We start from the raw sequence: 15,040 nt of genomic DNA, 5'->3' as shown, positions 1-15,040 counted from the left end.
TGTAGCCGCTGCACGCGGAGCGTTCTAACAAGGGCGCCCTGCAGCAGCAGCAGCGGCAGTTCCGCCTCGTTTACGCCCCTCATTCCGCTCTGCTCACGCGCTAACCTGGTCACCCCGCGCTAACCCACCGCTCGTGTTTCCCCCGTGTCGGAATCGCTGACGCGTTGAGCACTGCCTCGTGGCCCCGTGTCACAGGCTGTGACTCCGCGCATGAGTTGTCCGTGGGAGTGACAGAAATGCATTACGCTCTCCAATGCCGAGGACATCGGTGGTAGAATTCATTCGCTCCGCTTGGAGTGATGTTCCCTCTCCCAGTGTGTACGCGCACTGTGCTGCTCCCAGATTCCGTGCTTCGGTGGCCGGCGTCAAAGAGCGAATCCCGTGCACGGGAACAGTTGTTTGCGAACAGGCAGTTGTGTAGGTGGCCGCCTCGTGCGGCAAAAGCGCGTTGTCCTTTGGTGCTCCATTCCAGTGGGCTTGTTTTTGAGAAGCGGCCGTACTGGAACAGAATTGGCCTTGCGCTTGGGGTAGCGCTGCAGAAGGAATGCGCGGTGACGACGCCTCCGCGCCGAGCACGACTTCTCTGCACGCGTACGCTCGCTGCGGTCCAGCAAGCGGGCCAATAAGGAGAGGCCTGCAGTGTACTGGGCGAACAAAGTGGCGGCCTGCGCTGTGTCCTTCCCGCCTGCAGGGCTCGCATGTCAGAGTCGTTATTCTTCACACGTGGTGCCGCTCAAGCACGCCGCCGCATTGCTAGGCTGCTCGGTTCTACAGCACGCGTTCCAGCCACTCGCCTCCAATGTGGCGGAAATCGGGTGGCCGGGAGGAAGAAAGGAAAAAGAACACGAGGGGAGGACTGCACTTGGCGTCAGTGGGCCCCGGGCGTGGGCCGATGCGCTTCCATGAATCACAGGCAGGCGAACAGTGAGCATGTCAGGCCTGCAGCCGTCCGCGTCGTCTGCTGTTTCCCAACCAGTTTACGAACTGTCGGCATTTGGCGGGACGTCTGTCTCGGTGGGCTTTTATTTTATATTATAGCCCTTTAGCTTTATGTCTCGGCAGAGCAGTCAGCGCCCTCCGAGGGCAGACCGAACGCAAAGAGAGGAGCCCACCGGCCGCCGAGTGCGCGCATTCGGTGGTCCGTCTGCGCGGACACACGCGTCCGTCTGCAGCGCCAGCGTTTGGGCGCCACGGGAGAGGAAGGAAAGGGGTGGGAGATTCCTGTGAGGGTGGCTCAGGGGGACATGCGGAATACGCTATCAACGTGAAGACACTTTCCCCGAGTGGTCACTCCTCGTCGCACCTGAATGCCATGTCAGCGTGTTCACATGCAGCTGGTCCCGCGGGACCAAGCGAATGAGGACGCTTGGGCGAGCTAGCGGGACAGCATTGGCTGCGTCTCCCTCTCGTCACACGGGCTGAGTCGAGCGGACATGCGCTATTCGAGCCAGTCCATCGTTGCTCTCCTGCTTAGTCGCGCGTCCACCTCGCCCCACTCAGACGCCATTTGCTTCCCTAAAAGCCGCCCCATGCAGCCTGCCTACTTGCAACCCGAAGAACGCTGCTATTCTTAGCTGACACTCGCAGGCGCCCAGTGAGCTTTCCTTTGCGCTAAGCAACGGTGACACGCATGAACCGTGCCATCAGCGCTGTTATAGTTGGGAAATGCCTGGCCTTGTATACGCACACTCGGTGTTCACGCGCTTTATCGTGAGGGGAATGCCTGCTTGGTGCGCAGCACTCTGACGCCCGCCACTGTGGCTTGGCGTCCTCGCCGGCCTCGTAAACGGGTGAACGACGGTAACACCGAACACTGAAAGAAAACGGAGGAGGAGATTGTGACGAAACTTTGAGGGACTGAGGTGAGGGCTGGTTGCCGCGGCGGCGCGAGACGCCCCTCTGAAATTGTGAGGGAGGGCAGTTGCCGAGCCGTGGGTGAAAACCGCCCGAGAAAGGAAATGCAAAACCAGGCATGCAAGTATGGTTCCTAGAAAGCTTGGACCATAATGGAAGCAAGCGTCTTGTTCTTTCGTGTGCACAAAGGGCGCAGAAGCCCAGCACGCGCCGCGTGCTGCACGTTTATCAGTCCTCCGTCGTCGTTCTCGTTGCGGGGGTTCATCTTAACCACGTGACATTTGCGCGGGAGAAGGTTCGAACAAGATGATAACGCAAGAGTAGTGTTTGCCGCCGTGCGTTCGCAAATCATGCGAATATACTTCCCGAGACGCAGCAGCTGTGAGCCTTGACCGAGAAGACTGGAGTTCGCGCTGCGCACAGATTTTGCATATCGTTAGGCGTTTTTCTTTTCTTTATTTTTTTGCGACGGAACCCACTCCGTGAGTTGAAATAGGCGACGCCGAGACGTGGCTGTTGAAAAAGAAGAAAAGAACCGTGCCGGGGTTCGTTAAAAGATGCTTCACATACACAGACACACACACGTAAAAAAGCGTAGGTCATATGGACTCATACTGAAGCGATTAATGGCATATGCGGGATGTGCATAACATTGTTGGCGGAAGATTTTTTGCGGCAATCGGATGAACGTCCATATGGCCACCGCGTCCCCCGTGGCTTTGGATTGTGCTCGGCTTGAATGGCGCCACGGCACACTCACCTCACCCCCCGCCATTTTTTCTTCCTGCTCGCCCCGCTTGACGGCGCCAGCGGAAGAAGAATGCTTTGCTCATAAAAAATGCTTCCCGCGTCTCTAAAAAACAATGCGCTGTGCTGCCATCTGTGGTCACGGCCTTGTTATTCTTCGGCGAGTCGTTATTGTTGGGGCGCAATTTATGATCACCCTTCGACACGTGAGGCGGCCTTCGAAAAAAAGGAGGTTGCCAAAAGCGCCTTTTGTGTGGGTGTGTGCGGTCGCAGCTCTTACTTGCGAAAAATCGCCCGTGCGGATGAAAGGCTTCGGTCGTTGGCCGCATGAACGGGATTGTTGGCAGTCTACAAAAGCGCGTTCGGGGTAATAAACTCTCCGCTCAACACTTGCTTTTGTTTGCAAACATAAACATGCTCGGCTCGTTTTCGTTGCGGGTGCCCCGATTCTCTTCCCGACGGAGGCTTTGTTTTCGCTCGGCGATTTTTCGCGCGAAGGCGATCGTTGCCTTGCCGCTCGGTCGCGGCTACTCTGTTGGCGGTGCAAATGGCCTGGCTGTCGGTTCCGCCCGTCGCCAGAACATGGCACTGCGTGTGACTGCTGCGTGTGACTGCTAATGGTTAGGGTAGAGATCTCTCACCCGCCCGCTGTAAAGGGTGTAACCGCAAGATCATCATCATCATCAGCTCCATGGCCTCCGCGATCGGCTGTCGGCGGCGCGCCGCTGCGCCGTTGGCCGATCGCGGAGGCCACGTCTGCTCGCTGGAGATTCGCAGTCTTCACGCGGGCGGAGCCACTAAATGGGCCTCTATCTAGTGACGCTTATAGGTGCGGGGAAGTGGAGAGAAAGTGAAAAGAAATATTCTGGTCGATGTGCTGATCCGCAAAACGAGGCGTATTTTGGAAAAGCGGTGAACCTCGCTTTCATCGTATACGCTGTTCGGACGAACCATTCGGGCTCAGAATCGTAACCGGAGCCACGTCCGAAGTTCAGATCATTTCGGGGTTTCACGCTCAGACAGTGCGCACCCGGGCTATCGGGCGTGCCCACGTAGGACTGCGAATCGTTGCACACCACCTGGGAATCTTTAACGTGCGCCGAGACACGGGAGCGCCTCCGTTTTTCGCTTCCACGCCAACGTGAAACTGGTGTAAAAGTCGTCGCGAAACCCTTTTGAATGGAGCTGAACTTGCAGACTCAGAAACCAGTGGGTACCGGTTGCAGGTGTGACTTTTAGCGGGAAAAAGTCAACGATCTGGCCGACCACTTCACTCGCTGAAAGGGAGCGAATTCTTGTCTGAGGCGTACCGCATACCAGTCGTGCTCGGCTCGGCAGACGGCTTCTTCGATTGGCGCCTCGGCTGCCTTTGTCCTGCGGGAAGAAAGGGCATTTGTGGGATTCCCGCTTTGATCCTGTGAAACCGGGATCATGAAGAGGTTTGCAAACTGGCAAGGTAAACGTACTCGATTCGGAAGCCGCGCCTCTCGTGCGGAGGAGAAAAGGCCGAGGGGGAAAAATACCGGCGACTGGCCGCATGCCGGATCGTCTCGGGGTGGGGCCGACGACGAATGTGCGCTACCGTCCAGCGCTTTCTCATTGGCGTTACGAATGTCTATTGTGGCGGCCCAGGAACTTGCGAAATGCGAGCACCCCGTGCTCTTCTCGGCGTCGTCTTTGTTCGGACAACGTGCGACGGGAGAGGCGCGCCCGCTCTCCTCCGGCCCGTTTTCCCATCCTTGGTGTGCGACGATTAGTCTCCTGCGTGCTCCATGGGTTCCCGAAACGGGCTGCCCCGACTCTCTTGTCTACGCGTCTCTTTGTGCGAGTGTTTGATCCTCGCAAGAATCCGGCCGAGTGGCACCGACATTCGAGGCTTCTCACTCGACGACCAAGGCTGGTCCACGCTCAGCGGTCGAAAAAAAGAGTCTTTGCGTCCGACTTGCGGCCTTCCCGCATTGGGGCCGTTTACCCGACACCTTCTTCCGTGGCGGGGCTGTGAATGGAAGCCGCACTGGGAATGCCCCAACCGAGCCTCGGTGCAAGCGCTGGTCGGCGGTAGCGATCTTGGCGCGACGAGTGCACGGTACGCGAGAAGCGAATGCGGCAGGAGGAGGCCAGAATGTAACGCGTCCGCTCATAAGAAAGGGGAGGGGGGATGGAAACTGCGCATAGTGTGGAAGAAAGCTCGGGGAACGACGGTTTCCCATGCAGTGACCCTTCCTTGGTGTGAGTCGGAATTCCCCTTCTCACAGCGCGGGCCAGCAGCCAGCGCCAATGCAATTCAGAGACGGACCCATTGGAATGCCGCCAAGGGGATTTGCTAGGTGGCCCCATTGTTGGCGTGTGCGCACAATGGCCCGCGCATCTGTACCCCTTCGTTCGTCCCCACTGTTTTTGCACCTCCGGCGGGCCCGAGCTCCATCCGAGGAGCAAAACGATATATGTCAGGCTTAGCCGGTCGCGCCTGCGCCCGCTCGCTTTTATTTGTTCCCTTCTGTTCCCGCATCTCGCCTCTGCGCCTGCTCGATGCAGCCCCGAATCACGGGGTCCTCTTTGAAACACAGTGGCAGGCTGCGATGCAGACGCGAGGCAGGCCGAAGTCTTAGAAGGGTTGGCGAGCGCAGCCGTCGGGCGTCATCGCGCATTCGGTTCGAGCGTTCGGCCGTTGTTGCTCCTCGAGCCCATTCTTATTCCGATGCACGCGGTCCCCGCGAATAAGTTGCGATTGCTTGAAAAGAGCGCGAGTTGTTTGTGGCAGAGGCGCAGTTGAGAGGCGTCTCTTTCGCGCTGCGGAGCATTTGGTCCGGCGGGAAGGAGAACGCGCAGATGTTGTTGCACTCTGGCCGTATACGTCCGTTGCAACTTTTGTGCGTCCCTCATTGTTACCCCCGAAAGGAAGGAGAAGCTGCGCTACGTCTGCAGCATCTCTCTTTGGCCCGACGTTGGCGCCTCACTTTACAAACGTGCTACCTCGCCTGTGTTTCCCCGGAAAAGATGTTAGGCGGTGGGGCGTCGTGGTGACTTGCGAGAAAACGAAATAAAAAATCAATGCCTCGTGGCAGGGGATAGCACGCAGCTAGCAGTGAGGAAATGGCGAATCATGTGTTTTGGCCCACTTTTCCCTGCTGTCGTGTTGGCACTGGGCAGTTAGCCGCCATGCGCGTCTTCGCCAGCCCTGCGTTTACTTGTCATGCGGCATCAATGTAGCACTGGCTTCTGTATACTCTCCGATAGCTGGGGCAAGCAAGGTTTTGGTGCGAGTTTGGACAGCACGCGTAGCTCTCACAGTGGGGGCGCTGTTCTTGGCAAGACACGACACAGAAGTGGGAAACAAAGAGTGGCCGCTGCTGTGGGCGACGCGCAGCAGGTGGCCGCCCGCGACCTCTGTGCGCACACGACGCGTACGTCTCGGAGTGATCATGGCACTAATGGGATTAGCGGTCCGTCCTCTCTCGCCCCCCGCGGCAGCGCACCATCCATCTCTCGGTTCTCGTCACGGTATCGCCGCGCACACTCCGAGGAGAGAGCGCAAGAAGAGTTGAACGGGAGAGCAGCAGATGCGAGCGGAGGGCGCCGTGAAGTGCGGCGGATCGCGGCCGCGGTTGCGCGTGATTGCGGCTGCCTTGGCGGCGACAGATGGCACGCTCCTTTGTGGAGGGTCCGGCGACACGAGCGCTGGCCACGCGGCTATCGTCCGCGCAAAATAAACGCCGTGGGCGAAAGGGAGGCAGCGGGGGATGGCCGTGGGGCGCCGAATCCCGGTGACTCATTTTGCGGCCTCTCATCGATGGCGGTCATTAGGCAGCGGGGGAGGGGCTGCCCAGGTTTGAGCCGCCACTGATGAGGCGAACACTGCCGCAGGAAGCGTGCTTCCGGCAAGGCCTTTTCTGCCCTTCCCGTCGCGGCGTCCGCTCAGCGCTGGGCGAATGCCGGCCGTTCCCACTCGCCTCCGACTGTGGCTTTGCTAGGCAGCACCGCCGTGCACCCGTACTTGGACGCCTGCCTGCAGGGAACTGGAGAGTTGGTCGTTTGGCCTTGTCACGACGGAGAGGCGACGACGTTTTGCGCGTGGTCTTGTCCTGCCTCATCATGGGAACAGGTTAAGCGCCAGTCACAACTGGAGGAAGTAAAACAGACAGGAAAGGGGCGCGTGCAGGCAGTTCCGGCGTGGAACGCTTTGACTGTGGCTTTAGCGCGCATCGAGTTCAAGACGCCTGGCATGGAGTCTCCGTGTGATTGATCATGCTCGCGTGCCTCGCTTACAGACCTCGGGTCGCGCACATTTGCGTTCGAGACACGTCAAACGCCGAGGGAGCGACGTGCGGCGAATAGCGACGCACTTCTCCCTCTGTGCTACGCAATTAGGTTGATATTATGCATATAAGAACGGGTTGGCGTCGCAGTGGCGCGCTCCGATAAACTATGTCGGCCAGGAACTTCAGACCAGCTATGCTCGAAAACGGTGCGGCCCTATAAAATTCGAGAACCAGCACCGACCGTGCAGCGTCACGTGGAAAGGTCTCTCGGGTCCATCGCGCCGAGAAGAAAGCGCCGGAAATCAGGTTTAAAGCGTCGCGTCTGTCGCCGTATTACGCGCAGAGCGGGTGCAAAATGCACGTGGTCAGCGCCTTCCTGCCTCCATGGCCGGCGTCGTCGCGCAGTAGCGGCGCTAAAGGAAGGGGAAAGGGGGCAGAGAGAGCTTCCGGAACATACGGCCGGAAACTTTAAAAATGGCGCCGCTTTCAGCTGCCTCCGCCGCCACGCCGTGGACAGGTGGTCCCGACGACGGGGACCTTTAAATGGGTGGGGCCTCTCTCTCTCGCCATCCTCCTCCCTGCCGGCGTCGCTGAAAGCAGGCGCAGCGAGGTTGAGGCCCTCTTCGAGCCCCCCCCCCCCTCTGCCGCTCCGGGCCAGCGGGGTCTCTCTTCTTATGCGCTCGTTTAAAGGGCCGCGTCTTGCGCCCCGACGCGTACCCACGTCGACGCAGCGGAGCGGCAGGAAGGAGGCTGCTGTAAACGCGACCACGTGCTCGAGAGACCCGATCACCGGTGCCTCGGTAGCGGTGCTCTCGGTGAAAATTCGGCTGGTGTCCGAATGGCAGCCCTAGGCTTCGTTCCTTGAAGCTGCCCGGAAGGCATTTGAAGGTCGTTGGAGTGGAGCCCAACGCGCACTTTTCGTACCCGAACGTGCGCTGCGCGAAAGCGCACGCGCGTGGTTTCTGTCAAGCGGTGTTCACGAAGTTCTGAATGGCGCGCAAGCTTCCTACGACCGGCCTTCGAACGAAGCTGGCTGTGTGCATTTGCTCCGTGCAGAGGTTACTGCGCCTCAAAGCTGAGCTTGGTTCGGCCACTCGTACAGCTTGCCGAGGAGGGATGCGGAGCAGCGAACGGACGGCCAGGCGGCAGCGTTGCACGCGAGCTAAGCGGGCCGACACGAACAGGCTCACCTCACTCTGCGCTGTGGATGTTAAAGATAAAATCGGAGGCAACAGCAGGAAGCATTTCCCCGAGAATAGCAGCCCTTCCCGCACAAAGCGCAGTAGCGCAGCGTCTAATTATTGCGCGACGTCCACCAAGGAGAACGCGTACATATATGTTGGGGTCCGCGTTCTGTGCCAGCAGCGCAGCACGCTCCGACTGGCATCGTCGCGCAGTCTTTTCTCGCTCCGGACGTCGTACTGCGTCGGTCGGCCGCATGTTTGCGCGCGCTGCTTTCTTCCTGGCCGAGCCCTTCCCGCTGGAGGGGGGCAAAGAAAGGAGCCCTGCTTGACATCGATATTCACGGCGCTGGGTTGGCGAACGACCGGAAGTGCGCTTCCTTCGCCTCCCGCCGCTGTTCGCGGAAGGGCGTCCCTTCGCCCCAGCGGAAGACCTTTAAACGGCGCCAGGAATTCGGGGAGAGACTGCCCCCCGCGTCTTCCCGTTTCGCACGCGGACCGGCCGGTATGGCGCCCCCTCCTGGGCACTGTCGCGCACGCAGTGTCTCCGAGGCGATGGTGAGGGAGGCCCCACACTTCGCCAGCGGTCGTCGGCAGCGCCTGGAAGGCTGCACCAAGGAACAATGGATAAGAAGTTGCCCTCGACGCCAGTGTCGTCCCTAATCAAAACGGCGTCGCGGGCTAGACGCCCCTCCTGAAATTTTGTGCCCAGCCTGGCCGGGGCTGCACACAGAAGCGGCTCTGTGTTGGAAGTGTGCCGAGGTGGTACAAGTTACCATTACCCCTACTCCGTAGCTCTCCCGCTGGTATAGCGCGCCTCGTCATGCCCCATTTTTGGCCTCGACGCTACGAGCACTTGAGCAAGAACATTGTACGACGCTGGCAAGCAAAGATCTGTCCGTCAGTCTTGGAAGAAAATTTTGCTGTGTCGTGAGCTTTATTTGTGGCCACCTAACAAGGGCATATCAGCACCAACTGAAACACCATCTGCGCCGGCACTTTTGCATTCCGGCTCCCCTGTAAGCATGACCAGTGATGTAAGCCACAACTTCATTCGACACCTTATGCGCACCGCCAGACTGCACTGCAGGTGGATGGGCTCGCTGATGAGGGCTGCCATTGGGGCTCTTTTCTGCTGGCATGCGAGTACGAGATGCCAAGGCTGTGGAGGCGCGAATGCCGCTGAAGTGATCGCTCGTGAGCACGTACTCATCAGCATGCATCCAGTGAGTCGGTGTGTATAGTCGCGAGAATAAACAAATGGCCGGGTGCAAACCCGCTCCTGCATCTCGCTGGTGAGCATGCTGCCGCTAGGTGTGCCAATTTACGGCGTTCACTGTTTCCCACTAGCCCCCAGTTGTGAGTAAAGTCCAGCCTCGCTCATTGTGCCTCCTGCTCTGCTCCCTGTCCGTGCAGAGTACCACTTCATTGGCTACACCCCGGCGCTGTTGGCGACAGCCAGTGTTGCAGCTGCAGTGCACGGCCTCAGGGGTCCCCTGCACACGACAAGGTCCCAAGACACCCTGCTCTCCTCCCTCGAAAGGATCACCAATGTCCCAACGGTGAGTCAGTCGGGTGCTTGCGCTTCACTCACTCACTGGGTCACTGCAAATAGAGGGGTCGTGGTTGAAGGGGTCCAGTTTGGCACCTCTTGTCCCTCTTTGCCTTGATTTGGTGTTTGCTTCCAATTTCCCGCTTTCTGCGTGTTGCAAAAGAAAGTATGCTGGCATTGAAACTATACCTCCTTCTCTCCCTCTCTTTCTCCTCTCCTCTTTGTAGTTACTTGGGGGCTACCCACGTATCTATGCGACAAGTGAATTTTCATCTTTTCTTTCATTGTAGTCAACCATTTGACAATTTTTCAAAAGTCTGGTTGTTGATAATGATACGCCGTGAAATTTTGTTCAAATGTGCAACATTCAACATCAGGTGCCTTGTCAGGCTCGAGACATCCCGTTGGCCCCACCCAGTTTGTTTGACATCACTGCCATCTTTTGCCGTGCTTCTGTTGAGACCTCGTCAGAAATGGCTTACCTGCACGCTGCTCACATTAGCGATTCACCATCAGCATGTTTTTTCTTGTTTATTGTCTACGATATTCAGTCACGACAAGAATTTAGCCATCAAAATCCCTAAAAAACGAGTCCCTAAGGAAGCACGGACTTTTGCCAATCTTTATTCTGGTCCTGTTGTGTTGGCATTTGTGGGTTTCCCATAAGAACCGGCCAACCTGCACAATATGGGCTGTTTTGCCTCTAAGTAGTCACCTGCCTCCTTATGTCAGACTTGGAGAAACAAGGAGTGTCCCTGCTCCCTCCCTGATTTCCGTGCCCCTTTTCTGCCTCTCCCTCCTCCAGGTCGACATTAGGCGCTGCGTTCTCGAGATTGAGACGCTCATCGCGGCAAACGTGGCCGACTTGCAGCAGCAGGCCCCCTCCAAGGCAACCACCAATCTCGCTGCTGTACCAGTGACGTACGGCAGCAGCAAAAACAACGGCCTAGTGACGCCCTCCGGTGCCGATATTTCCAGTCAACCGAACACGCCGACGGACGTTCAAGACATCAAATTCTAGAGATCATAGATATTGTCAGTGTTTATTACAATTGCCCCCTTTACCCGTCGCACATGCTGTTTGTGATCTGTTGCCCACATCTGCCCCAATCATCACCCACCTCGAATGTCTTTCGCAACGTTGCAGGAGTGGTGTGCGTGTGCGCACTTGGTGTGGCCGAATTTTCGTGGCATTGTTTTTGAGATTCGAAGCGTTACTTTATTGGCAGCAAAACAACCAACGAATTCCCAGCAGTGTTCAAATTTCAGCAAAAATCTTCAGCACACTGAATCTCTGCTCTACAACTCCAAAAGTGGCCAGCGCAGTTGAATGCTGTGTTGTGTGTGCCCGTCTTAGAAACAGAGATAAAAGGCGGGTGTTCCTGCCATATGTAGTTAGAGTCCCAAATTCAAGCATCGCCTCATTGGGAATGAGCTGGCTACGAGTTCTGTGAGTTTGGCAGTCAGGCGCCATCGACCTGGCCTACCCTAGACGATGGTGCCATCAGCCGATATGCAGTACCCCTTGGACCCACACCCCGCATCCGCACCCGCGCCTCGCACTTTGCCCAGAGGATAGCCGATATTTGCTCCATGTCCCCTTTAGACATCTCTGAGAAAAACAACTGGTTTGTGTTTAGAAAATTTGTTTTCCCCGTTGACTTCAGAACAGTGGTAGGGTTGAGTTTCAACATTTCTGAGTAGGATTATCGACTGGCTTGGATCTCTTCTCACTGTTGAGCTAGCGCCACAGCACAGGGTTTGCTCCCTCCACTTTACACACAGGTTTATCATTCTTCCGGTCCCCTATCGCCAATCTTTCGGAGAAAATCAGTTGTGGTGACATAGCGGAAGACGTGGCCCAAGGGCTTTCACTCATACAAGCACAGGCATCTCTTCCGCGGAACTACACAGCCCCTTTACTGCTTGTGCTCCTAAGGGTTGGCAAAGCGGGGTGTCTCGTCGACTGTCCTCATCATTTGTCTCACAATAACGAGTTCAAGGGCGTCTGCTTTGTCTGTGACACGGCCCCACTCGCACACAATCAATCTTTTGCGCAAAGTTTGCCTGGTGAAGACAGTGTTTTTACAGTATTGTCTCTATATATACATATGATATTATATTACGAGAATAGTTCTTTTTATGGCGTTTATCTCGTTCACTACAGAGCGTCTTTTCTTTTTCTTTTGGTGCAGCGGTTTTGTGTTTTTAAGTGTAGTGCGCCCTTCCGGCAGGTGTTGTGAGTGTTTTTAAGCAAAGAGCTGGTGGCTGAGTGTGTGAAGACTAGCCACGCAGCCATGAAGTTTTGCCATGTTTGCGGACAATGCGTGTGTGCATGTGGGTGTATTTGACACCACATAAGCACTACTCAAAAGCCTAAATGCGAGTGACAAAGTATGTTGCTGATGTTTTGTATTATTTGCTTTTCTTACTGTTAGGTTCATTCAAAATTGTTTGGGATGCCCAGGAGCAGCAGTTTTTTCTGGCTTGTCTTGGAAACAATTGAGATGTGGAAGTTGCAGGATTATCCCCCCCCCCCCCATTTTTTGTCAAGTTCATTTTGAGTATGGAGGCAGAGTAGGCAATTTGTGTTCTGAAGTGTGGCCTTTGCTGAAGGGCTGTGTGGCATGTCGGTTGCCTTCTGTTGTGGAGTAGGAAAACTAGTGGTCCTTAGATGGCGGCTTTTTTTTTTTTCTACAAAGCCTAAATTTTGCCCATTGAGATGGTACTTTGACTCGCACAAACGCTGCGCACCGCTTCTAAGTTATTGATCGCTTGCGAGTGCAGTGTTTTCAATGCTTCGAACTAGTCCTTGTTTTCCCATTTGATGATTGCGCCTTCCCTGGGCGCACAACTGATCTCAGACACTTGAAGCGACGCTCGCGCTGCTTCCCGCTGGTGCGACGTTTTACGGTGCTTCTTTTCTGAAGGTGTGTGTGTGCACGCACCGTGCACGTCGAAATGTGTTCTCGAACCGGTGCTGACTGTCTCTGTACGTTTTGCAGAGAAAATGATTTAAGTGGGATCAGGCAGCCTTTTTCCACATTGCAGTGAATACACTTGTAGTGACAGCTCGTTTGCATTCCATACCAGATTAATTCCATGAAGTTTGTGTTACCGGTGCCTAGTAGCCGGACGCTTGTTCTAATATATTCTACGAATTCTCGTTTTATACTCCTGTCGTATTATCTCTGCCGCTTTGTCCGGTCCGTTTTGTGTGTTAATTGAGTGTTCTTCGCCATATTGTAATTTATTGAATCCCAGCACTGCACCAAAAAGCCCTATGGTCCAGGTGTGTCTAGTCTCGTTTTATATTATTATTATTTTATCATTATTCCCGAACACCCCAATTATTTCACATGCACACACAATTCCCTCACTTAAAACGGTGTTTGTGACCCAACCCACGACCTGTACATACACCAGCCCATGTCACCCCTCATGAACACATTTTTACCCCCGCCCCGCAGTGATCTTTTTGACGTGCGTCTGAGGCGGGGACACAAGCCCACTTGGGCAGCACGTCACTCGACCTATTTGCAGTGTGGCACACATATTCTTCATTTCGCCAGTCAAAAAAAAAAGTTGCGGGTACTTCCGCATTGTGTAGAATTCAGGTCTACACGCCTGTGTAGCAATAATCTCACCCCCTGTTCAAAACAAACCAAAGTTCATTCCAGCCCACTTTGACTTGGCTTCCGAGGCACTATTTGAGTGCCCAGGAAGAAAAGGACGTGTGGGGGGGGAAGCCATTGTGCTTGGGCCCATTAGTGGCAAAGCTCATGCAAACGGGAAATCAGCGTACCTGAGTCTTCACTGAAGTGCCGGCTTTTAATAAGTGAAAGTATACCTCCCCCCACATGTTGACCACCTTTGCAGAAATCGGACCTGCACTGTTTTTGACGCGCCCCTTATCTTGTGGGCAACAACTCTTTGTCGTTACACATGACCTGTCTGTGATGATTAATTTTTGTGCCGCCTGTACACGCGTGTGTGCCGGCAGATGCTTTACTGGAGTCTCTGTATTGATGTTCAAAGGGCTGCCAGCTTACTGCGCGTTGCAGTGGCACATGTTCCACAATGTTGACGTCGTGATGGTTAAAACTGTTCGCCAGCACCCAGTTGGTGCCCCGTTCAAAGTGCTGTTTTTCTTTCGCTTTTCCGTGTTGTGTTACGCAGCGTTGCTAGTTGCATTCCACTGCCAAAGATTTAGTGCATTCCTTTATGATGTGCCCTTTTGCTCCCCTTTCCCCAAAGACCCTCCGTGGAAACGAATTTTGCGAGTTGCATTTTTTACATGGTACTATATACCCTGGTGTTCACTTTTCCCCGCGTTATCACTACTTTTTCAAGGTTGACACATTCCACAATGTTCTACTTCACGATGTTTCAAAGTTGCCTTCGTTAATGTTCCACTGTTTTGGGGGCTGTTTCGAAACGTGGCTCTGTTGTTGCCTGTACTCCCTGTGGCCCCACTTATGATCTGGCTCGGTAGACTGCAAGGCGTGCGACTTAAGCAACCCACAGCCAGCTAAGCAAAACTCCGTTCGGCTCACCTGGATGCGGTGTGCGACTGCCTGCCCCTCCCCAGGAGGAGGAGCGGTGTGCCTCCTCTTGCCGTGACCTCGAACGTTCTTCCAGTGTGTGCACAACACGTTGAAAGCATCTCTGTCTGTTTTACCCTGCAGATAGGCACGTGTCTTTCTGTACATACACGAGCATATTTTTGTACACCGAACTGCATTGAAAACTGGGGAGGGCGAAACACGTGGACATTCCGTTCTTTATGCAATTTTCCTTGCGAGTGTTGTTTTGTGACACTGCAGGCTTGGCAGTTTACAGAATTTTTGTGAAATTATAATAAAGATACGTTTTATTGCACACTGGGTCCTACCTGTTTGGGTGTGAGCTTCTTTGCCACTTACAGAATCTTTTGGCAGCCGGATACCTCAAACTGCGGCTCCGCCCCGCCAGTGTCGTGTATCATCGTCGTCCATCCATCGAAGGGGCATTAATCATCCCGAGAGCATAAATGAAGCGGCGATGTCTTGCAGGATCCGTTTCTCTCACCGCGCCGAGGTCTCGGAGGGTGGAAGGAGAGGCGCGAGATGGGTGTCCCCTTGTCATTCGGCAACAGTGCAGTCAGTTACCGCGCCGTACCGCAGTCACGGCTCGATTGTCAGGTCAATTTCTCGTGGGGTAGACGCGATCAGGTGTTTGTACTGTGCTCACCGTAGATGAAACTCTGGTGCTCACCGCAACGCGGCTCAAGGGTCGTGTCGAAGCGCGTTTGCTAACCGCGGCCGCCTTGAACGGCGATCGGCGACAAGTACGGGGGATCCGCGGCGGCTGAAAGGAGAACACGCGTGCTCGCCATGTGCGAACGGAAGAGGAGGAACTTAGACGGTGAAAATAGCGAAATAGACAGGGCCGTGTCCATGGTCCGC

The 15,040-nt window shown here is 55.3% G+C and overlaps 1 protein-coding gene across 1 annotated transcript in view; it reads left to right on the top strand.

Moving 5' to 3' along the window:
* LOC144142347 (G1/S-specific cyclin-D3-like) overlaps nt 1-14,475 on the top strand; it is a 47,099-nt gene extending 32,624 nt beyond the window's left edge. The window contains exons 4-5 of the mRNA XM_077673776.1: nt 9,458-9,603; nt 10,399-14,475. Of these exons, the coding sequence (XP_077529902.1) occupies nt 9,458-9,603; nt 10,399-10,614 (362 nt within the window). The 3' untranslated portion in view covers nt 10,615-14,475. The remainder of the gene's footprint in view (nt 1-9,457; nt 9,604-10,398) is intronic.
* The last annotated feature ends 565 nt before the right edge of the window (nt 14,476-15,040 follow it).

Source organism: Haemaphysalis longicornis, unplaced genomic scaffold (genome assembly GCF_048455015.1).
Source record: "Haemaphysalis longicornis isolate Haplotype H1 unplaced genomic scaffold, Haemaphysalis longicornis Haplotype H1 scaffold_6, whole genome shotgun sequence".
NCBI lineage: Eukaryota > Metazoa > Arthropoda > Arachnida > Ixodida > Ixodidae > Haemaphysalis > Haemaphysalis longicornis.
This window is presented reverse-complemented; position numbering and strand designations above follow the sequence as displayed.